General features: G+C 48.0%; 1 protein-coding gene and 1 non-coding gene across 3 annotated transcripts in view; both read left to right on the top strand.

The window, feature by feature from the left end:
• Positions 1–3,397: 3,397 nt before the first annotated feature.
• LOC140425899 (U2 spliceosomal RNA) lies at positions 3,398–3,589 on the top strand. The gene has a single exon (XR_011948057.1). It is a non-coding gene; the product is annotated as a U2 spliceosomal RNA (small nuclear RNA).
• Positions 3,590–6,226: 2,637 nt separating this feature from the next.
• pxdc1b (PX domain containing 1b) overlaps positions 6,227–25,266 on the top strand; it is a 191,338-nt gene continuing 172,298 nt past the window's right edge. Inside the window, exon 1 of one of the 2 annotated variants that reach the window (XM_072509994.1) lies at positions 6,227–6,938. In XM_072509994.1, the coding sequence (XP_072366095.1) occupies positions 6,689–6,938 (250 nt within the window). In that variant the 5' untranslated portion in view covers positions 6,227–6,688. The remainder of the gene's footprint in view (positions 6,939–25,266) is intronic. The other variant, XM_072509995.1, reaches the window with a different exon arrangement.

Below are 25,266 nucleotides of genomic sequence, written 5' to 3'. Positions count from 1 at the left end.
AATTCCAAGACAGGGTGGTGCGTGGCTTAGATGGGAACTTGCAGGTGATCCATAGACACGCAGAAAATAGAAGCAGGAGGAGGTCATTTGGCCCTCCGAGCCCGCTCCGCCAATCAATATGATCATGGCTAATCCTCTATCTCAACACCATACACCCGCACCCTCCCCATACCCCTTGACACAGATAGAATCTAGAAATCTATCCATTTCCGTCTTGAATACATTCAGTGATTTGTCCTCCACAGCCTTCTGTGGTAGAGAATTCCACAGATTCACCACCCTCTGAGTGACGAAACTTCTCCTCAGCTCAGTCCTAAATGACCTACCCCATGTCCTGAGACCCCTTGTTCTAGACCCAGCCAGAAGAAACAACAGCCATGCAACCAGTCTGACCAGCCCTGTCAGAATTTTATAGGTTTCAATGAAATCCCCTCTCCTTCACCTAAGTTCCAGTGAATATAGACCCAGTCGACCCAATCTCTTCGCATTCAGCAATCGTCTTAGGAGGAGGATCTCCTCATAAGCCTGCTTCTGGGCGTGGCCAATTTTGCCATTAACAGGTCCAGGCAGCGGGCAGTCATGGGCGAGGTGTGGGGGGTGTAGTTGTCCGACCCGACTGTCTGCCGTTCTTATATGGCTACATTTGCAGCTGGGGGCCTTGGGGTGGTGGTATGGGGTACCCACAGGTACGCTTCAGACCTTTCATGACTTGTGGGTACTGCGGGGGCTGGGGTACACCACAAGTCCCAGAAGTGATAGCTTGGTTTAGTCAGTCAAATTTCATTTTGACATTTTGGCTTAGTTACAGTGCTCCTGATGCTTTTTGATTTTTGTTTAATTTATTGTTTTTTGTTAAATTCAACTAAAAGACTCCTGGGACAATGAGTGCTGCTTTGGGGGTGGTAAACATACGTAATGTTGCATTCTGCAAAGGAATCGAGTGTTAATCAAAAAGATTGGTATCTGGTGTCCTACTTCACCATCTGGTTTGTGAATGAGTTAACACGGAGAGCAATTTAAATGTCAACTCACTGCATTGCATGCTGTCACAGATCCAGGCAGAAATGGAGCATGGCATTTGTTTTGTACACAAACTGCATAACCAGCCAACCTTGGGATGCAGCGGCGGGAAATCACCCATCCCTTCATTCCTTTGTGACTATCTCACTGCTGATCGCAGGTTCAGTGCATAGCTATGTCCTGTGGTTGAAAGAGGGAATTTCTGGTCTTGTCACTAGTCTGGAACTTCCGCCCAATCCATGCAACCTGCTCCCAGAGTGAAGCAAGATCATTGTGGTAGGAGGTGGAACAGAGATCAGGGAGGAAGTGAGCGCAGATGCAGGAGAAGGGTTGGGGGGGGTGGGGGGGGGGGGGGGGGGTTGGACAGCGAAGGGGGCCTGTGTAACCTAGATCTGTGATAGAGAGAGTAAAGTGTCTCTGCGAATTTGTGGGTTGGGAGTGGGGAGAGGGTAAAGTGTAAAGCAAGGCCTCGGATAGGGAAAGTACATGTGAGACGGTGTGTGGGCTGATGGGACGTGATTGGAGAACTGGTGAGCCTCTGTAAACAGGAGAGTAGCTGTTCATGTAGTTTTTAGGGAAGTCAGTCGGCTGTCTTGTCTATTAAGCAAGAATAAACCCCAAATGTCATTCCCTTTTCCGACCTATTTTAATTTTAAATTCTATCAATCGTACGGAAATGAAGGATTGAAACTAATGAGAATGCACCATTTTTAAAGTGAAGAGACTGAATTTTATGGAGTCCATGCCGCTGATACCCTCTCCATCCAGAGCGTCATGTAGCTGTGGGCATGGAGCAAGGTGTAGACGGAAGGTGTATCTTTCCATATTTGCACGGTATGAATTTGAATCTTATTATATTGTGAGTACAGTTTCAAGCTAATCTCCCTTTGATCCCATTGGTCACTGCAACAGCAATCATAAGAAACACAACTGGCGGGAAAAGTACCCGACTGGAATGACCAGGAAGTTAGGTTCAAGGAAGCATCCTAATAGCGAATACCTCTTCCACAATGTTACAACTACCGCAGTCATTACATGCAAATAAGGTTTGCACACTCTGGCCTGCCCAGCTGATTGTTACCTGGACTGTTCTGGTCATTTGGTGGGATACAGTTTAGGTTTAGCTCGGATGATAAAGAAAATGAGCTTGTTTACAATGTTTTAGGTAATAACATTTTAAATTATTGGACACTATGGAATTCACATCGATCTATGCTGACCTCTCCCCCCCCCCCCCAACCCGTGGCTTGTTCATCCATTTAAAACTGTGGTCAAAATGCCCCGGCTACACACTACATCATAGCCAGCAAAATCTGATGCTGGCCAACTGGAATTACACTCAGGTAGATAGACCGGAGTTCCATAAGTGCGTCCATACACGGCTAATTATCTGTGCTCTTGTACAACCACACCGGGTTTGTGTTCTGTACTTGTGTACAAACACACCCAGTTAGTGTTCTGTACTTGTGTACAAACATATCCAGTTTGTGTTCAGTGCTAGTGTACAAAAATATCCAGTTAGTGTTCTGTACTCGTGTGCAAACACACCCAGTTAAGTGTTCTGTATTTGTGCACAAACACACTCAGTTAGCATTCTATAATCGTGCACAAACACAAACAGTTAATGTTCTGTACTTGTGTACAAAAATATCCAGTTAGTGTTCTGTACTTCTGTACAAAAATATCCAGTTAGTGTTCTGTACTCATGTGCAAACACACCCAGTTAGTGTTCTGTATTTGTGCACAAACACACTCAGTGAGTGTTCTATAATCGTGTACAAACATACCCAGTTAGTGTTCTGTACTTGTGTACAAACACAACAAGTTAGTGTTCTGTACTTGTGTTCTGCCCACGACAATCTTTGATGTCCAAACTTAAATTTGCAATGATTTCCAAAACAGTTGTCACCAGACATTCAGAGTGTGGGGTTGTAGCTGGATAATACACACAAAAGAATCGCTCTACAACTTGACCATCACTGGTCACATATCTTAAAATTAATGTTAATTGTCCCACAAGGTCTCAAATCTGGTGTTGAATCAACTATTATGGAATAGTATTTGTCATCTTTTACTTCATTGATTGGTTTCTGAGCCGCTCTGTCATTATAGCGATGAAGCCATCGTAGGTTTGATGCGTTAAATAGTTGGTCATCCCTGAGCCGCACAATTGACCATTGAATTCACTGAGATATTCAATTTAACCCTGAAATATGTGGGGTGATGCATTTTGGGAGGATGAACAAGGCAAGGGAATACACAATGAACGGTAGGACACTAAGAAGGACAGAGGACCAGAGAGACCTTGCGGTGCATGTCCAAATATCCCTGAAGGCAGTAGGCCAGGTAGATAAGGTGGTTAAGAAGGCATATGGGAATCGCTTCTCGGCCTTTTGGCTAAGATCAAGTATAGTAGCCTTTTGGCTCAGATCTGGTGTGTCTCTCTTGTGGGGACCATGAATTGGATTCAATTTGAATTTGAGTTGGTTTGTGGAGCGGGCGGGGAGCTGGATTGGGGATTTGCCCCTGACCACACTCTGGGCCCTGGCTTGGTAACTCAGAAAAAGTTTTGAAAAAAGAAGGCATATGGGATACTTGCCTTTAGTGCCGAGGAACAGAATATAAGAGCGGGGAGTTATGATGGAGCTGCAAAAAACACTCGTTAAGCCACAGCAAGAGTACCGTGTGCAATTCTGGTCGCCACACTATGGGAAGGATGTGATTGCACTGGAGAGGGTGCAGAGGAGATCCATCATGACGTGGCCTGGACTGGAGTGTTTCAGTTATGAAGAGAGACTGGTTAGGCTAGGGTTGTTTTCCTTAGAGCAGAGAAGGTTGAAGGCTGATTGAGGTGTACAAAATTATGAAGAACATAGATAGGAAGAAACGTTTCCCTTTTGTAGAGGGGTCAATAACCAGAGGCATAGATTTAAGGTAAGGGACAGGTGCTCTAATGGGGATTTGAGTAAAACATTTTTCACCCAGAGGGTGGTGGGAGTCTGGAACTCGCTGCCTGAAAGGGTGGTAAAGGCAGGAACCCTCACAACGTTTAAGAAGCATTCACTTGCGCACTTGAAATGCCATAGTGTACAAGGCAAGGGGCAAGTGCTGAAAAATGGGATTAGAATAGATGGGTGTTTGATAGCCAGCACAGACATGGTAGGTCAAAGGGCCTCTTTCAGTAGTGTAAAACTCTATGACTCTAAATTCCATTTGTTCTGCCCATCTGGCCAGCTGTCTGTTTCATAGAATTTACAGTGCAGAAGGAGGCCATTCGGCCCGTCGAGTCTACACCGGCCTTTGGAAAGAGCACGCTACCCAAGCCCAGACCTCCACTCTAGTCCTGTAACCTAGGCTAACCTTTGTGGACACTAAGGGTAATTTAGCATGGCCAATCCACCTAACCTGCACATCTTTGGACTGTGGGAGGAAACCAGAACGCCCAGAGGAAACCCACGCAGACACGGGAGAAAGTGCAAACTTCACACAGGCATCCTGTAATCTAAGGCTTTCCCCCTCCCAATTTACCGCACCACCAATTTTTGTGTCATCTGCGAACTTACTGATCATACCTCCCACATCCACGTCTCGATCACTAATGTACACTACAAACAGCAAGGGTCCCAACACCGATCCCTATGGTACAGCACCGGACACAGGCTTCCAGTCACAAAGAGAACCTTCGACCATCACCCTCTGCCTCCTGTCACTCTGCCAATTTTGAATCAAATTTGCCAAATTGCCCTGGAGCCCAAATCTCCCATGCGGGACCTGTTAAGTTACCCTTTAGTCACTTGCTGTCTGACTTCCAGTGAAGATTGGAGAGGGATGTGTCAATGCCAATTGAAGTTTAATGCATACAGCTTTTATCTTTACAATTAAATGAAAATCACTTATTGTCACAAGTAGGCTTCGAATGAAGTTACTGCGAAAAGCCCCTAGTCGCCACATTCCGGCGCCTGTTCGGGGAGGCTGGTACGTGAATGGTACAAGTTGGGAGTATTTTGAGATGTAACTTTTCTGTCCACCTAACCCGGGTGGTTTTTACTTCACTGGGAGTCTGCGGAAGTCTGCATGGTTGGGCTTGCTCCCTGAAATCTCCCCACCCTCTTCAATTCACCCCAAAGTGGGGATTTCACATTTTACAAGCTATTCAGAATTCAACTTCTTTGTCCGTGTCTCGGCTGAAGATGTCCCCGCAACTCTCTCAAATTTCCTGAAACCAGTGCAAACCTTGCCCGTGGCGGCTCACACGGAAAATGTAACAGTCGTGACAAATGGGGGGGGGGGAGGGGGGGAACAACATTGCCCCCCAGAGTCACCACCCATTCCTCTTTACATTTCAACTGGCTAGACAGCTGGTTTGTGATGCAGAGCGAGGCCTGCAGCGCGGGTTCAATTTCCGTATCGGCTGAGGTTATTCGTGAAGGCCCCATCTTCTCAACCTTGCCCCTCACCTGAGGCGTGGCGACCCTCAGGTTAAATCACCCCCTGCTCTCCCCCTCAAAGGGGAAAGCAGCCTATGGTCACCTGGGACTGTGGCGACTTTACTTTATATCTTCCAGGATTGCACTTCCCTCTCTAGATGTGTCCGTTTGAGTGCAATGATTCCAGTGTGAAAGGTGAATTGTTTTCAATTGGAGCTCTGTGATTTATACCAACCTCATTCAGCCAAACATCTGCGGCCGGGTGTGTTTTGAATGGGTCCATTGCAAGACCGTGTGTTGACCGATGAAAAAAAAGACACATTAGTGACTTCTATTGAAACTGGGCGGGGTGGGGTACAAAATACACTTTTGGATTTCACTGTTTACATTCGGCCACGTGCACATCTCGCACTTTGTAGAAATATCATTCAGGTTTTGAGATACATAATTCCCCCTGGTTTGATTACATAGGATTAAAGAATGTGTGTATCCGGGTAACCTTTATAAAGAACTGACAATTAATTGATTCCCCCCCCCCCCTGTTGAAATGCATTAAGAGGTGTTGCAGGGACAGTTATACAGATTGGAACATTATATGGGTGTGTGGTCCCCTCTCCAGCACACAGCAGGCTGGATTGATGTGTGGGGAGTGTTTGGTGAGGACTGTACTGTGTTTTGTGCATCGCCTCTAATTCAGCAACGGAACAGTCACAGCATTCATAGAGAGAGAGAGAGAGGGAGTGCTGGCTGGCTGGGAGGGAGACATTCCTGGGAATGATGTCAAGGATCCTGCGGAAGGGAATTGACTTCCCTGGAAGGAGGAGGTGCCCCAGGAAAAGTTGAGCGCTTGAGTGAGATCAGAGAGAGAGGGGAGGGGGGTTGGGGGTTGGACATGCTTTCCAAATGACAGCAGCACCTTGTGACAGCAGGGCAGTGCCTCCAGCAAGGGGCGAAGGTACACAACTGCGGACTCCCCAGATTCACAATCCTGAAGCCGAAGTGAAGGGGTGTGAGACAGAGAGAGGGAGAGGCAAAAAGAGGAGTCGGGAAGAAGAGAGAGAGGAGAAGGGGAGGTCGGGAGTCCAGGAGAAGCAGCTTGGACAACACAGGACTGAGCGAGTCGAGTGGGTGTCCAGCTCGGATCTGTGTCCGGGGACAGGAGCTGTGTGTGTGTGGGTGCCCACCCCTGGCCCTCTCCAAGAGCAGCAACCCCTCTTCCAAACATGCTGCGTTGATGCAGGATGGCATCCGCTGTGTTTGCAGGAACCTCCTTGGTGAACATGTTCGTGAGGGACTGCTGGGTGAATGGAGTGAGGAAACTGCTGGTCAACCGAAGGGAAGAGGAGTTCTTCGAGATCAGGACCGAGTGGTCAGACAGGAACGTGCTGTACTTACACCGGAGTTACACCGATTTGACCCGGGTGCTTAAGAGCTTAATCCACGCTTTCCCGGAAGATAAGGCGGAACTCTCCCGATCTCCACTAGTCGAAGGTTTGCTCACTTCACCCACCTCATATCCCAGAGTGTTGTCAAAGTTTTTAAAAAAAAACACTCCTCTCTTTAATAAAGTGCTGGGTGGGGGAACCAGGCGGTTTTTAAAAAAAACAAAGTTTTGAAATATTTGAAACTGACCAACAATTTGATATTAATCCACCCAAAATTGATTCTGCCTCCATCAATGAATGCAAAATCCTTGACTGAATAAGAAAAACAAAACAGAGGCAAATATTGATCCTTTTCCTCAAGCAGTAAATGATTTGTTTGGGTGTCAGAGACAGGTCAGTAAATATAGAATCAGGCACTTGTGTGGATGATACGAGGATCATCTTTAATCTGTTTTAATCAGCCCCACAATCTTTGTCTGAACTGGGGGCAGCTGGGTTTCTGCTCAAAAGGTAAAAAGATTCGCCTGGAACTTTTTTAAAAAAAAACCCTGTACATTTTTCTGTCTTGAACAAATTCTCGCCCTTCAAGGCAGGAAAATGCTGGCAGCAGGAAGCATTGGGTTTTATAGATCAAAACATTTCTTTTTTTGTCGAGAAATTGCAAATCGATTTTGAAATGGGGTGAATTGCTACACCCAGAGTGAGTGTCTAAGGCTCCAGCCCAGGCTGGAGGCTGCGCTCTGCTCGGAGTCACTGTTTATTCAGACGGGCAAGATGAAGAAGAAGAATTATTTTCTAACTCTCTCTCTCTCTTTTCCGGCAAAGGAAATACGAAATCCCTTACGCATGTGTGAGCTGCGTGGCAAAATGGCTTTTTCCGGTCTAAAGTTACCAATTAAGCCGGCTTTCTATTATTGATAGGCTAAACTGGGAGGAAGACGATCCTGCCTCCGCTGGTCCCACTCCCCTCCTCTCCTCTGCTTCCTATTTATTCACTCTTTACATTTTGGATTGGATTGGATTGGATTTGTTTATTGTCACGTGTACCGAGGTACATTGAAAAGTATTTTTCTGTGAGCAGCTCAACAGATCATTAAATACATGAGAAGAAAAGGGAAGAAAAGAAAATACATAATAGGGCAACACAACATATACAATGTAACTACATAAGCACTGGCATCGGATGAAGCATACAGGGTGTAGTGTTATTGAGATCAGTCCATAAGAGGGTCATTTAGGAGTCTGGTGACAGTGGGGAAGAAGCTGTTTTTGAGTCTGTTTGTGCGTGTTCTCAGACTTCTGTACCTACTGCCCGATGGAAGAAGTTGGAAGAGTGAGTAAGCCGGGTGGGAGGGATCTTTGATTATGCTGCTCGCTTTCCCCAGGCAGCGGGAGGTGTAGACGGAGTCAATGGCTGGGAGGCAGATTTGTGTGATGGACTGGGCGGTGTTCACGACTCTCTGAAGTTTCTTGCGGATTTTAATCAGGAAAATTTTAATTAGGGCCCCATCGCCATCCACTTCTGTCAGTTTTGAGCATTTCCCAGTGCTGGGCACCGTCCTTGCACAAGTCCTTTCAGCTGATCCACGCCTATCATGTTTTCTCATCTCCTCTTTTGGAAGTTAAAAGTTGCATTGGTCAGATTTTGCCCTCCTGCCCACTCTTGACCGCCCCTGCCAGGCTGCTGGGGGTATTGCATCTTTTTTAAAAAACTTTTCCAACGTCACTTTGCACTAGGCAGCAGGGATTTTTGTGGGATTGAGGGGGAGTGGCGGGGAGGAGGGGGTTATTCCTTATTTGTTTACAGATCTGAAAAGAGCAACTGTCTTTATGGAAAATTAATGAACAAACTGTTATGGGCCAGGGTTTAGAGAACCCCAAAGTGTAACATGGAGTTCACCTGACCCACAACTTTTAATAGATTGTGGTATGGGGAGCACACGGCCCACTCTACAGGTGGGGTACAGCAGAAATGGAAAAGTATTTTTTAAAGCAAAACAATGTTTATTCTATGAACTCAAGTTAACCTTTTTAAAACATACAGTGAACATCTTAGCAACCATTAATTCAAATACAACCCCTAAAGAATACAACACTAAGTAATCCCTTAAGCTTTCTTTTTAACATCCATACGACTTAAAAACAAAACCTTTAACAGAAGCACATTAGGTTAAAGTTACTACTGAAAACATTTATAATTCTGAATTCATCAAATGATCAAGAGATAGTCTTTTGATGGCAGAGAGACAAGCAGTACAGCTGCTGTGTTTGGCTTCAACTCCAACACTGAAAATGAAATTAAAATACACCCTGCAGCAAACAGCCTAAAACAACAGTAAAAAGCTGACAGACAGCCCAGCTCCACCCACGCTCTGACATCACTGCAGTAATATGAGCAGCCAAACATTTCTTAAAGCGACATTCTCATGACAAAACTTTTTATAGGTTGGAGAGGGAAGCAAGTGACACAAGTTATTTTTTATCATTTAAAAAAATATATTTTTTTATTCTCCTTTTTCACATTTTTCCCCAAATTTACACCCAACAATAAACAATAATAAGCAATGAATGTAATGTCAATTCCCATATCAATAACAACGATCCCATCCTCCCATGAAACCCCATTGGCCCTCATGTTAACATAAACAAATGACAAAAAGGAATTAGGAATCACCCATAGTCGCCATTAACGTGTTATTTTTTATCATGGTAACACAACAGAATTGAGACATATTGGGCGGGATTCTGAGACCCCCGCCGGGCCGAGGAATCGCCGGGGGGGGCGGCGTGAATTCTCCGGCGCCGGAGATTTGGCGGGGGCGGGAATTGCACCGCGCCGGCCGGCGACCGCTGACAGCGCCCCCCCCCACCCCCCTCGGCGATTCTCCGGCCCGCAATGGGCCGAGTGGCCGCCCGTTCTTGGCGGGTCCCGCCACTGTATGTTACACCAGGTATTTTGCCAGCGGAACCTGGCTGCGCGGGCAGCCTCCGGGGTCCTCAGGGGGGATCTGGCCCCGGGAGGTGCCCCCACAGTGGCCTGGCCCACGATCGGGGCCCACCAATCTGTAGGCGGGCCTGTGCCCTGGGGGCACTCTATTCTTCCGCACCGGCGGCTGTACCGGTCCGCCATGGCCGGGGCGGAGACAAAGCCCTCTGCGCATGCGCTGGGATGATGCCAGCACACGTTGGCGCTCCCACGCATGCGCCAACTCGCGCTGGCCGGCGGAGGCTCTTCGGCGTCGGTTGCCGTGGCGCCAAGCCCCTTCCACGCCGGTCGGCACGGCGCAAACCACTCCGGGGCGGGCCTAGCCCCTGAAGGTGCGGAGGATTCCGCATCTTTGGGACGGCCCGACGCCGGAGTGGTTCACGCCACTCCTTCCCGCCGGAGTTGCCCGCCCTGCCGATTCCCGCAGAATCCCGCCCATTGAGAGGGACTTGACAGGATAGATGCTGGGAGAATATTTCCTCGTGTGTGGGGGGTCTAGGGAGACACAGTTTACAAAGGGCTGTAGCTTTCTAGAGGGGTGGGGTAGGAGACCTGGGTGAAGGGGGGCATGAGACCAGGGGGAAGGGGGGGTGGCGTTGTCGGGCCATGGGAGCGTATGGGAGATCATGGCGGGTCAGGGTGAGGGTGAGAGATCTGCTGGGGGTCATGTTGGTGCGGGGTGGATCTGGAAGTTTAAATAGTTACCCAGAAGTGATTTTTTTATCCTCTAACTCTTTTGGAGTAACTATCAGTTAAAACAGGCAGAACCATTCAAAGTTAGCAATTTAAATCACTTCAGTGGATGGTTCCCAGCTCAGTGCAATTGACCAGAAGAAATTAGCACTTTTGGATAATTGCCAGGTAAACCTTACATGGGGACGTCCTCGAGAAATTCCCCAGCACATTGTAGGGGCACCCCCTAAATGTGATGCTGGGGAACCAGGAAATTATGGGCCAAGGGGTGTCATTTAAGATGGAGATAAGAAGGATTTTTTTCTCTGAGGGTTGTTCGTCTGTGGAATTCTCTATATGGGCAGCATGGTAGCACAATGGTTAGCACTGTGGCTTCACAGCGCCAGAGTCCCAGGTTCGATTCCCCACTGGGTCACTGTGCGGAGTCCGCACGCTCTCCCTATGTCTGCGTGGGTTTCCTCCGGGCGCTCCGGTTTCCTCCTGCAAGTCCCGAAAGATGTGCTATTAGGTAATTTGGACATTCTGAATTCTCCCTCTGTGTACCCGAACAGGCGCCGGAATGTGGCGACTAGGAGCTTTTCACAGTAACTTCCTTGCAGTGTTAATGGAAGCCTACTTGTGACAATAAAGATTATTATTATTATCCCAGAAAGCAGTGGAGCAGGGGGCCACTGAATAAACTCAAGGCTGAATTTGACAGATTTTTGATTGACAAGAGACTTGAGGGTTAAAGGGGACAGGCAAGAAGGCGGAGTTAAGAGCGCAATCAGTTCAACCATGATCTTATCGCATGGTGGAGCAGGCTCGATGGACCGAATGGCCAACTATTCTTCTAATCCCACGATTTATGAAGGAAGTGTCAGGGCAATGCTTCTTCATACAGGAGGTTGGCCCTTCAGTACAATTGTACGCCAATATATGGTGAGCAGTACTGCTCCCCCACACTCTGTCCCTCGTCAGCTGTTCACAGTTATCTTTGTACTTTGGCTCCTGCTGCTCAGCCTGGAGGGGGCCAATTTGATGGGAGTGCCGCTATCTAGCACCGGCACATTCAGTCTTGCTATGGCTCTGTTGGTAACACTTTTGGCTCTGGTTCACAAGGCCCTCGGGTGCAAATCCCACTCCAGGGCCCGAACACCAAATAAAATGAAGGCTGATATTCCAGTGCAGTACTGCAGGAGTGCTGCACTGTTGGAAGTCTTTTGGGTAAGATGTTGCCTTCTTGGGTGACAGGCGAGTTATCCCTGGTGTCCTGGCCCATGTTAATTCCTTAATCAACATCACTAAAGACAGATCATCTGGGTATTATCACTTGTGGGAGCTTGCTGTGTGCAAATTGCCTGCTGTGTATCCTACAGGCAACCATGATGGTGAAAGTACTTTGTTGACTCTGAAGTGCTTTTGGTCATGAATGGTGTTAGATATCTTTTCAGCATTTTCCAACATTATAACCTTACCCATCGCTCTCTCCAAGCCCTTCCAACTCTTGTTGAGTATTTTTCCTTCCAGCCCTGAGCCTTTGACCAAAAGAAAAGTCCTGATAATGATCTCCCCAGTTGAAACAGATCATCTAAGAATAGATCCGTTTGCCTCACATTCATGTCACTCATGAGTTTTGACTAATTTTAATTTGTAAGCCACCCTGGTAGCTGTGAGTCAGAATATTGAGAGATTCTGGAAGCTTGTCCAGGCAGCAGACACAAGGTGAGAACAGTGGGCTCCAGAAATGATAATTGGTCAAAGTAATTGGTGTGAGGCTCTGTCAGTGGTTTTTAATTTCAGTTCTAACTCACAAGACAAGGCAAATGAATGAAACACTGAAGTAAATTGAAAGGGAACTGAGAAGACGCAGCTGACCTGAAAGAAATCATGACACAGGATTTCCTATAATGTAGCAAAGCAGCTCAATCCAGCTCAATATCGCGGATGTGTACTGCTTTCCCGCTCTCCTCCCTTATGAAGATGTTAATTGCTTATTAGGGTGTACTTTCACTGGCATTAAGTGCTCTCTGACCCCTTATCCAAATGACTGGAACTCAAGTTGAAGCTTTGTCAGTGAATGCTGGTAGGCGGATTGTTGGAATAAATCTGGAATAAATCAGTGTGTTGTCACAGTGGTTACCACTGCTGCCGCACAGAGCTAGGGATCAGGGTTTGATTCTCGCCTTGGGCAACCATGTGGGGTTTGCACGTTCTCCCCGTATCTGTGTGGGTTTTCTCCGGTTTCCTCCCACAGTCCAAAGATGTGCAGGTTAGGTGGATTGGCCGTGATAAATGTGCGGGGTTATGGGGATAGGGTGGGGGAGTGGGCCTAGGTAGGCTGCTCTTTCAGAGGGTTGGTGCAGACTCAATGGGCCGAATGGCCTCCTTCTGCACTGTAGTGATTCTTATGATCTTCTCCTCACCTCGGCTGCTTTGGAGCCATTCTCGGAACGCCACGCTCTGCCCCTCCATCTCTCCCTTTCTCCCTCATGCTCTTTGAAAAGACTCTCAATCCTGTCTTTTCAACCAGTCATCCCTCATAATCTGCTTTTGCACAGTTTACCTGCCCCTTTCCATTTGTGAAGTCCATTGGCATTTTGTTGCATTGTGTTGTTCTATCAGCAAACATTGTTGATGTCCACACATTCTCCTGGTAACAATGAAGAGTGTGGCACATTGCCTGATTTCCTGATTAACGTTGGGGCTAATCAGGCCAGCAGTAGCACCTTTACCATCATTCTAGCTGATATCCATTAGGGACACGCTGGGGATTAAACCCGGGAGTATCTTTCTTTGAATGGCTTCACCACTCGCTGAATAAATTCAATAAACCAGCAGCCCAAACCTTTTCATAAATCTCTTGTCTACCCCTTCGTAATTCCTCAATATTCCAGGATAAAAATTCTAATCGCTGAAAATAATGTACAAAAGGTTTAAAGCACTTGTATTGCATTCCTGTGTGCTGCATGAAATGGGCTAGCAACTGGGGACCAATAGTAGAGATAGCCAGGCAGCAGGAGCAGACTAACCCGAGTAAATTAACTTCATCACTTGGAACTTCTAGCTTTCCAGCCTTGCCCTGCAATATTCACACTTTGATCTTACATCCCTGCATTGGGCAATGACGCTGCATGGTTCGGAATTCCTAAGCGACTGTCTTGCTCTGAGTAGAGCTTCATAAACGCCCTCAAACCTGTGTCGATTATCTGCACTGGAGGATGTATTGCCACTTTGCAACATCTCAAGCTAATGAATAATCGGCCTCCTCCACCCCCTCTTCTCCTGCTGCCCCTCAGTTCCAATGCCAGTGATCCCTTACTGTTGCACCACATCACTACAACCTTCAATACCTGGAATGCAACAATGTAAGTGCCAATATGAACTAGAGCAGAAAACCAGAGGATGAAACAAATCACCCGGGTTCCATTCCCCTGGTCAAGGGAAGGGTTATGAGGTTTATCAACTTTTGAAAGTAAGGCAAGAGTTTGGAAGAGGTTAAACGAGGTTAGTAATGGTAAGGACTCAGTGATGGGATTTGTGATGATTTCTTTGAGCGCGATCCAACGGCCACGCTGCGCCCGAAAAGCAGCTTGCCGCAGCGCAACTTGGCCGGTAAAAGTCGGGAGACTCCATTCCCGGGATCTACCCAGCTCGCAACACCTCTCGAGATCTAACATGATCTCCTGAGATGGTGTGATGTAAATCCCGCCCATTGTGGGCAGGATCACTTTTTAGAAAATCTGCATATTTAGAGCGAGACAGCGAGTCTCACTCTAGATTCCCGAGGTACGCGAGGCGTTGGGATCCATCGGCTTCGCCTCGTAGACTTTGGGCGAGCGCTGTTCAGCACTGTTCCCCATCCCCCAAACAGGGATCAGACGAAACGGGGATCCCAGGGGATCGGAGGCCCCCAGGACATGCCCTTTGGGCACGGTGACACCCTAGCACTGCTGGTGCCACTCAGCCACCCTGGCAGTGCTACCCTAGCACCCTGGCAGTGCCACCTTGGTGTCAGCCTGTCACTGCCAAGGTGCCCAGGTGACACTGCCAGCTTTCAGGGCACTGCCAGGGTGCCAGATTGGGACTGCCAAGGTGCCAAGCTGGCATTCTTTGTGTGTTGACGATCGGGCCAGGTGTGCCATTTAAAAATGGTCTCCTGATCTCTCGCTACACTAAGGAGTCCCAGCGAGTGGAGCTCCTCAGTAGAAAATGGGGCTATGTGCAGCCTCGGCCGCGCGTTCCCCACTGAGTCCGCTTATTTAATGCGAGTGCCGCTGTATAACCATGTGTTTCTCGGCGCTGTGAGCACCGAGACAAACCCAGCTAAACGTGCTCGCTATGGGACTTCCTTCTCATTTAGTTGAATCGCGGCCTTTGTGTTGTAATGATGAAACAAATGGAGCCCTCATTAGTTTACTTGGCCTAACGTAGTAGATGTATAGAGAGAGTAATTATCAGGGTAAAACTGGCAGAACCATCCAAAGTTAGAAACTTAAATCGCTTCTGTCGGATGATTCCCAGCCCTGCGGAATTGTCAGAGCAACTTGGCACTTCTGGGCAATTGCCGGGTAAACCCTCACATGGCAACTTCCTCGAGGGGCACCCCTTAAATGCGACGCTGGGAAACCCGGAAGCGATGGGCCATTGAGATTGGCTAATGCAGGCAACAGGAGAGGTGCTGATGGCAATCGCCCACGTGGGAATAAGTGGCAGAACCGAGGGAGGAGTCAGGGATGTTCAAACGTGAGTATAGGCAGATTATCTGGGCATTTAAAGATAAGAGCTAGGGAATAGTTCTTTCAGGATTAACGCTGACCTTTAATAGAAAGTTTATGAGTGGAATAAATACTTGAAGGAGAAATAATTGAAGGGAAATGGAAAAAGAGCAGGCGAGGGGGACCAACTGGATTGCTCTTTGGAAGTGAATAATTATTTAGTTCTGCACTGCTTTGGGATGTTGGTTACAGATCAGCGTGTTTCAAGAAGACCTTGTGGTCTTCCGTAGGTTGACTGGAAGCCCTTATTAACTACTAGAACTGCACACAGGTACAGTGAAAGGTACAAGTTAGGAGCTATCTTCAAGTTTGTATCCAGGCACATCTCTGTCCAACACTACATTGACCCTGGGTTTGGGTGCGGATTTGAATGAATTACCTTCTTCAGTGCTGTACGATTCTGTGATAAAGGGAAAATGGGGTCCTGGCTCAGTTGGCAGGTTAAACTCTGTTGATCTCTGTTATTTCCAAAGTAGTTTTGGAGAAATCCTAGTTGGTAGATAATAGTCTGGAAATTACAGAGTTAATGTGGGACTGGACACAATACCGCCCACACAGTGATGCAAGAGAACACATGACCCATGACAGGCCAGACGTGTGGTAGTCAGTATTAGGGGTATTACAGTACCTAGGTTGAGGCTGTAAGACCATTGGTGTGGGAGGTACCTGAGACAGGAAGATCATTGGTGAAGCCTGCCTGCTGGTTCCGCCCAGTTAGGCGGAGTATAAGAGTCTGTGTCTCCCTAGCAGCCGCATTCTGTACCTGCGCTGCTGGGGGAAGCATCTAGTCCAATAAAGCCTTCAATTGTCATCCAATCTCGCCTCTGGAGTTATTGATCGAGCATCACGGAGTGAATGGACCAAATGGCTTTATCAATGGCTTGACCAAATCCAATCCAATCCAATGGCTTTATCCTAGGAGGATGTGCCCAGGAAGGGAATTGTGGACACTGGCTTTTCTACTGATGGGTTCCACAATATCTGAGTCCTAATCACAAAGAGGAAAAGATCTCCCCCCACCCCCTCCCCTCCCGCCAATGCCCCCCCCCCCCCCCCCCCCCCCCCCGGAGCAATTTCCAGAGTCTTACATCAACAGTTGATGAAAGAAAATATTCTGAAGAAAAGGCTGGAGGAGTACTTGCGTCATGATGCTTTAGCGAGAAGTAGCCAGCATAGATTTGGAAAAATCTCTTGACTTCTTTGCAAATATTACAAATATGAGTGATGCCCCCTGTGACCTAGCTTGTTTGATTTTTTGAAAGCCTTTGACAAAGTCCCAGTTCAAAACGTCAACAAAAAAAATCCGACTGAGGAAATCGTTGGGTAAGATTTGTGTACCCTTGAGAGAGCTGGAGGAAAACATTCTGGGTAAAATACAAAGAGTCAGTGTTCGGGCTCCTGTTCCTTTATTGATAATTCTATTATCTGGATGCAAAATATGGTTTTAAACATTAAATTGTCAGCAGTCACTGATATGGGGAGAAGAATGGAAAGAGGAGGAGCAGTTAATGAGGAGAGACTTAGCTCAGTGATGTAACGTGACAGGCAGGCAAGTAGTAACTAAAACCTGGCAAGGTTCTTCGATAGCACCTTCCAAACCTGTGACCTCCACCACCCAGAGTAACAAGGCAGTAAGCACAGGGGAACAACACCACCTGGAGGTTTCCCCTCCAAGTCACACACCGTCTTGACATGGAACGTCATTGCTGTTCCTTCACTGTCGAGTTGAAACTCCCTCCCTAACAGCACTGTGGATGTACCTTCACCACATGGACTGTAGGTGTGTGCCTGACTGTACTCCAATGCTCCTGGGTAGAGAGGCGGACTTACAACACTCAGCACTGCAGTGCTGGGCCCTGGCCAATGTGGGGGCCCCATACTGAGCGGTGACTGGTGTGAGAGCACCAATCAGAGCCTGGTAGCTCTGAATTTGCTGATAGGCTTAAACCTATCAGCTGGAAATACAGAATAATCTCAGGCTGTAATTGGTGGATTCCCCTTTAGAGCTAGAGAACAGTTTGCCAGGCATTGAGACATGGTGGAGACTTAGAGCAGTTCAGACGGATCTCCTGAATTGGGGTGAGGTTTCTGAACTTTCATTGAGTGAAGCAGCAGCCAGGTTTCTGATATTCAGCCACCGGGGGCAGCCTGGGGCAAAAGTGAGGTCTCCGGCCTAACTTTGGGTTGTGAGCCTGCGCAGTCTTCGGCCAGGTGAAGAACAGGCACTGACCAACGGTCATTGAGGAGAGCAGCGGGGTGACTCGCGGCCTCCAGGCTAGGGCTGAGGAGGGAGGGAAGGCGGGCACCAAACTAACAGAGGCCAGCCCAGATAAAGCCAGGAGCACATGCAGACGCCGAGGCTCAAGGCCCAGTCACTCGAACAAACAGCCAGTCGGAAAACTTGACCAGAGCCAGAGGCCACGGCTGAGAATGAGAGGACGGGGTGGAAACTGATTACCCTTTGGAATGTCGACTTGGAATCCAGTTATTCTTAATTCAACAGGAGGTCCATTTTCTACTGTCTGCAAAACAGAAGTGCAATCCATGCTGTGATCCAATTCCGTGAATTCTCCTATTTGGGATTCTGCAGAGAACGATTAATGGAGCATTCTACCGTGACACTTCGATAAAGACCTTCCAGTCTTGTGTTAATGAGCGATGATTTCTCCGAGGCGGCGATCGGCAGCTCCATCTGCTGGGGGTTAACCGCCCCCGGGGCGGGGTGGCGGTTTAGTTATCCTGAGAGGAGCTGGAGGATCCAACTTATGAAACCGGTTAGGAAATCCCATTCCTGATCCAGCATGTTTACTGTTGGCCGTTCGATTTTTGACCGTTCTGAATTCATACCGGGATTGTTGAGGCTACTGATTTTCAACTTGGCTCTCTGTTCCTTGTCGTTCAGTGGTGGATTTCGCCTGTTGGCTTTCGCCCAGAGTCCACTGTATGGGAAGCAAGGGCAATTTTCACTTTTTGGGGCTTGTCCGAGAATTCTGCCATTCGAGGATCAAAAGCAGATTCTACGATTAGGAAGTCGATGGGAAATTCCAGTATCGTTCCCGTCCCTGTTTCTTCCCCAACAAACAATCCATCTTCTTGGGAGTCGCCATGTAATTCCAGTTGGATGGGAAATTCCCATAGATTTCCATTTTACCCAGCAAATGACCTTCAACTGGTGTGGGCCCGGCTTGGGAGTCAATAACGGGTGGCTCCGTCCATTCGGACATTTCAACTGCAAGGTTCGTTTGGCAAGATTTGAATTCTCGGGAATAATTTGGGATTGAATGCGCACAGTCTCTTTGCAGGATGACACAGTGGGGGTGTATTTTTGTCATGGCGTTTTGAAACCTGACTGAATTTGCCGATGCTTCTACTGTGCTCATCCTGGGGGCCAGTTCCTCTGCAGCTCTGTTGGAGTTCTGGACACGTGTAGTTTGCTCGCTTTTGCTGGGCTGTCTCTTAAAACCTGTACTTGGCCCAACCTTACAGAGCTGTTCGCCACACTGGTGCGGAACTATCAACACCTTCACTTGTTTTTGCATGTTGCATTCACTGCCTTTTGGGTGGATGGACCCACCATCACTCTCAATACCGACCTTCAGAATGTCTCTTCCCGTCTGGACAAAGAACAGAGGTGGACACTCCACTTCACTGGAGTATTTGCTCCTAGAGTGGACTTCGTCTCGCTCATTCTGTCCTGCACTGGCCTAGGCTGTGCCGCAGTCATATCATCGGCTGATTGGTCCATCGCTTTGCTCATCAACTAGTTCATGTTTGTTCGCCTCAAGACACTCGGATCACAGTATTTACCATCTCTACCATCACACTGACAACAGGTAGACTTGGATTTCAATGTATCAATTACAGTACAGGCTTCTTTTTGTCATAGGTTAAAGAGCACTACAGCAGTCAAGCAGTGATTTGGGGTTTCTGCGCCTTGTATTGCATGAGCTGAGGGTGGGGTCAGGAGGGCTTTGATGTCATTGGTTGCGGGGCTTGGTATCATGGGGGCTGGGTTTGACATCATTGGGGGCGGGCTGCCATGTCACCAGGGGGTGGGGCACGATGTAGGGGCCCCCAAAAGTATAAGTCCTCCTCTACCTGGGTAGGAGAGATCTCAGTGTTTGTATAATTACACACTCATAGATCTCTATTTCTTGTAATTATAATTGAAATGTTCAATGAGTATAGGCAGCAGTGATGTCCAAACACTTAATTTAGCTCTAGCTAAAGTGTCCAGGAAGGCTAATGTGACAGGGAGCTGGAATTATGCTCCATGTGACCCAAATAATGTGATACTACCTTCCCGAGACAGTGTCGCACTACTTTGCTCAAGTCAGGTTGAACCCTGGCTGTGGATTTATACAACAACTTTGCAGCATCACTAAAGTTCCTTGGCAACTGTACCATATCAATACATTAGTTGTTGGGTAAGTGTGGAGAAGTAATGAGAAGGGTAAATAGACTGAGTTATATTACCAGAATAATACAGTTTAAACCTGCAAAGGTTAAGCTGAAGCTCTAGCACACTTTAGCCAGACCTCAGTTGGAGTACGGTGTATAATTTTGGAAATACAATTGTTGGAAAGGGCACAACACAAGTAAAGGATAATTTGAAATGCAAAGGAAGTGTGCAATGAGTGAAGATCAGACAACTTTGACATTATCAAAGGAAGTGTTCTAAAATTCCATGGGTTGTAATCACAACCTGGTGTGCCAGCTTCGTACACGTTCGTACCCTTCAACACTCTCTCCCATCGGGGCGCTGCCCACTTGTCCCATGCAGCTGGAAATTGGGCAGTCACTCACCTCTGGAAGGTGTTGCCCAGGTAATCCCTCCCACCCCAAATTGGGTGCAACCTACTCCGCTGCTCATAGCCCCTGAGCAAGTGAGCCAATTGACAAAATGGTTTTTCTTCATATGTTGCCCTCTTTGAAAGTACAAATCGCATGGGTTCCACTACCGGGGTCCACATGTCACATTGTTCTCTCCACACCATCCGTTTTACCAGCACCCCATTCACTGCCAGGTAACAGTGGTCGTCCACCATTAGTTCTGTCATGACAGCGGTAGAACCTCAAGGGAACTTTGAGACTATGAAGGGTAGTGAATGTGTGGAACTATTTTTCGCAGAGGGCTGCAGAGGTTGGCTTGTTCAGTATGTTGAAGGCCGAGATGGACAGGTTTAGAATGAGCAAGGGAATCCAGGGTTATGGGGGTAAATCGGGAAAGTGGAGTTGAGGATTATCGCATCAGATCAGTCGTGATCTCATTGAATGACGGAGCAGACTTGACAGGCCGAATGGCCCACTTCTGCTCCCGCGTCTTACGAATTTATGGCTTCAAGTAGGAATAGGAACCAAAACTGCTAAGAGCATGCAGAAGGTCAGAGAGGAAGGATGGGTTGACATTTTTGAACGGGCAAATATTTGAATAGAATTAGAAAGATCTGTAATGGAGCAAACAAAACTCCAGGGCAAAGTCTGAGTCTTCATCAGGTCTGTGAGGAGAATGTTGATAGTGTGTGGGGGTTATTGGATCAAGTGAAAGATCCGCTCACTCATATCCCTGCTGGAATTTAAAAGGGGTAATTCAGGGAATCGTGTTGAAATTGCATTCTTCCCCAAATGTCTTTCCCAACCGCGGCTGAAGATTTCTTTTCCAGTCTCCCTGAATTCAGGAATTTCGGGACCCAGGAATGAAACCGGACTTTTGTGCCTGCCATGAGCTTGCAATAGCCTAGGGAGTGCGTGGACTCGCAAAGCCATTTTGGAAGCTTAATTAAAGCTTCCCACAGGAATACTGAGAATTGACCCTCCTCAAAAGCTCAATCCTCAATGTAGAAATCAAATATTCCCAAGACAATATTGATGCAATGCAGGCGCACTCCTGAAATGTGGGATCATTTTATTTCAGTTTGAGTTTTCCTTTCTTGAAAGTCACTTCCATCTGTCAATATCCTGGAAGTAATAGGTGGGATGGAGCAGTTATCCTAGATCACTGTTAGTTACCTCAGATGCAATATTTATTTATTCTTGATTTTGTGCATTCTTCACTGGCTAAACCCACCAACGTAGAGAAACCTATTCAAACGCTTCTCATTGTAAATTCTAGTCAAACACTCCCAGCGGCTCCACTGTTAACGAAAGTCAGTTTGAATGGTAAGGCAGGATTATCCACGTCTAAGCTTTCAAAAGTATGTTTAGCACATGTAGTGGTGAAAATTTTAAACTGTTTTAAAATACCGTGAGATTGTTAATTTCATAGAATCGTAGAATTTACAGTGCAGATGGAGGCCATTCGGCCCATCTAGTATGCACCAGCCCTCGGAGAGAGCACCCTACTTAAGCCCATGCAAAGAGCTTGTTACAGACACATCGCTTTGTGGTTCATCTGTTCTGTTTCTTTCCCCTTAAAAACACCATCCAAAACTCTGCTGCCCATTTGCCAGTTTGCACCAAGTCCCATTTACCCATCGCCCTTGTTCTCATTGACCTACACTGGCCTTTGGTTAAGTGACACTTCTATTTTTAAATTCTGTTTTCAGATTCCTCCCTGATCTCTCTTTCTGTGTAATCCTTTACAGGCCCACAAGTCTCAGACATTGGTGCTCATCCAGTTCTAGCCTCTTGAGCAGCCCCCCCCCCCCCCCCCCCCCCCCCCGGCCCCCACCAATTTTAATCACATGACCATTGGTGGCCTTGCCTTCGGTTGCCATGACCCAAAGACCTAGAATTCCCTCCTTAAACTTCTTTGTGCCTTCCTTCCCTTCTTTAAGAGACTCCTTCAACCCTCCTCTTTGACAAGTATTTAGTTGCCTGTCCCAATAGCTCACGTGGCATGGTGTCACATATTGCTTGGATGCCACTCCTGTGAAGCACCTTGGGATGTTTTACTATGTTCACGGCTCGATGTACACACAAGTTATTATTGTTGCTGTTGTCGCCATTTCCTGTTTGAGAGAAAATAAATATAAATTCATCCTCCTCATATTGCCTACAAGTAGATGTGGGGAAGCAGCAATGGATGGCCCAATCTCCCATTTTCCCTTCACATACCCTGAGGAGGAACTCCTAGCCTCTGCTCAATAGTTTCCAAACTGCGCAGTCACGACCCTTAGAAAAGCAACTTCAGAATCTCTGACGTTCAGGCGAAGGGAGGGAATGTGCAAGGGACAACAGTGAATGTGATGAAGAGTTTGAACAAGGTTACAGAGGTAGAGAGGAGCTGGGCCAGAAAGGGATTTTTCACAGAGTCATTTCCATAGAATCCCTACAGTGCAGAAATAGGCCATTCGGCCCATTGAGTCTGCACTGACCTCCGAAAGAGTACTCTACCTTGGCCCAATCCCCCTCCCTATCTCCGTAACCCCACCTAACCTGCACATCTTTGGACACTAAGGGGCAATTTAGCATGGCCAATCAATGTACCCTGCACATCCTTGGGCTGTGGGAGGACACCGGAGCACCCGGAGGAAACCGACGCAGACACGGGGAGAACGTGCAAACTCGTCACAAGGTCAGAATCAAACCTGGGTCCCTGGTGCTCTGAGGCAGCAGTACTAACCACTGCGCTACCGTGCCATCCCCTGTTGATGAGAGGTGCAATCTAACAGAGAGGTTTCTAAGTGTCATTTGTGGCGGGTTTTACTGGAAGTTACCCGCGGCTCGGTCGGCGCGTTCTCTACCGCCATCTGACCACATTTAGTCACTTTTTGGGCCCTGGGATTTCTCCCCCTGTCAAGACCACACTTTTTTTTATTGGGTTTCTGAACAAAGTACATTTACCGTTTTGTACACAGAATAAGAAATATATATATATATATAATAATACATATACAGAAGAGAAGGGCAAACCCAAACATACCCCAAAAAAAGTAATAATAAAAAATATAATAAAAAATAAAATGGAATAACTGGTCGGGTATTGTGCACCAGCTCAACAGCAGCAACTCTGTACAACTGGCAAAATTATTTACAACACTTAAGTAGGCGACTGTTTGGCGGGGGGTGGGGGGAAGAGGGGGGGATGGAGACTGGGAAGGTAAATATACATTTGGGTGCCGGAGAAACAATTCCAGTGGGCAATACTCGAATGGGTTTGGTGTTGGTGTTGTCACTTGCTTCTCCCGGACGGATCTCGCTGCCGTTGTCGTCTCGCGCTCACCTCCGCTTCAGCTGTTCCTCCCGTCTTTCGCCTGTATTCTCCTTGTTCTCTGTTCCTGGAGATGCCAAGTTTGTTATTGTATCCCGTGCCCTCCTTCCGGCTGTCATTTCCCTGCCTCCCCTCCCCCACCTCCCTGGTTCTCCTCTCTTGTTCCCTGTCCCTTCGCTCTCCCCCCCCCCCCCCCCACTTCCGTCCCCTCCCCCCTCCTGTGGTTCGCCTTTCTTTCCTCTTAGGTTTAGCTGTCGTACCCCCCCCCCCCCCACCCCGGTCTATCTCTCTTTCTCATGCTTTGGCTACTTTCCCCTGATTCTTGGCTACCTGGCTATTTTTCTGCTTGTTCGTTGGCCACAAACAAGTCCCGGAACAATTGGGCGAATGGCCCCCACGTTCTGTGGAAGCCGTCGTCTGACCCTCGGTTGGCGAATTTGATTTTCTCCATTTGGAGAGATTCCGAGAGGTCGGACAGCCAGTCCGCAGCTTTGGGTGGTGCTGCTGACCGCCAGCCGAACAGGATTCTACGGCGGGTGATCAGGGAGGCAAAGGCAAGGGCGTCCGCCCTCCCCTCCAGGAATAGAGTCAAGACCGCACTTAGAATTATTTTGATCTCTGGGGAGCTGAATCCACTAGACAGACCTTCTCCTCAGAGATCGGGGCGCCATTTTGAAAGGGTGCCCCAATCTCTACGGAGGCTTGTAATGGGCCATGCCAACCCCCACACACATGGACATTATCCTCACACCCCTCCAAGTGATGACATGCCGCCATGGGGTCACTGAGGGGCTCTTTTTCAGGCCTTGCCACACCTCGTTTGCCCCCACTTCTAGGGCCCCCACCCTCCACCCCCCCAAACCTTCAAACCTGCCAGGCATCCCCCAACCTTCATACCCCCCTCCTTTCATGGCATGGCTCCCCCCAGGCTCTGACCCTTGGCAATGCCACCGTGGTACCCTGGTAGTGCTCCTGCTGGCTTTGCAGTGCCAACTGGGCATCTTGGAAGTGGCAGGGTGCCAGCCTGGCAGTGCCAATGTGCCCACATTCCAGGGGAGAGCCAGAGGGCCACCCTGCCCTGCCCCAGACGGCCCAGAAGCCTTCGCTGGCCCGGGAGAATCCCGGGTGCCGTTCCACCTGGTTATTTGTGTGGACCAGTACTGAACGACGCCTGGCTGGGGATTCCCTGGGGAGGCTGTTAGATGCCGGGAGGCCGGTGGATCCTGGGTGGGCACGCCGAAGTGGATTTAAAACTGACTTAGGCGAGTGCGGCCTGGTCAAGTCCATTGTGCGGGATTCTGAACGCCTTGTGAGGTCTGGATGGATATCACGAGGTGTACTGGCTACCAGGAAGCCTGAGGTGCCTTGTCCCGGCATCTACCTCATGCTCCTGCTCAGGCGCGGCGTAGCTGGTAGATCGCGGCTGAGATTGTTCATGGGGAATTAGTGTGGGACGGGGACCAGTGCCGGTCACAAGACAGGTACCTGACTTATCATCCCGTACCAAAAACATGAACATAATTAAAAGTGACAGGCTGCACCTGTTAAGTGGGCAGTAGGGAAAGATCAAGTGGGATTATGTCATCTCTTGCTCTCCCCTCGCGCTTATTTTTTTTCTGTCTTTCTATCTGATCAAAGCTAGAGTGTTCCTATCTAGAAGGGCTCACCCTGCATTATTACCAGCGTCTTTTTGTTCATCCTCCTCCTTATCTACAAAGTTTTCCTTTGGCAAGTTGTTTTTTATATCCACTTCCCACAGTTCCCTGTGTCTCTGTGCTATGACTATGCAACGTCACGATACCTGCTCCGAGGCCTTCACCTTTGCTGCTCAGTAATTGGCATCCAG

The sequence above is a fragment of the Scyliorhinus torazame genome, chromosome 6, assembly GCF_047496885.1.
Source record: "Scyliorhinus torazame isolate Kashiwa2021f chromosome 6, sScyTor2.1, whole genome shotgun sequence".
NCBI classification, from domain to species: domain Eukaryota; kingdom Metazoa; phylum Chordata; class Chondrichthyes; order Carcharhiniformes; family Scyliorhinidae; genus Scyliorhinus; species Scyliorhinus torazame.
This window is presented reverse-complemented; position numbering and strand designations above follow the sequence as displayed.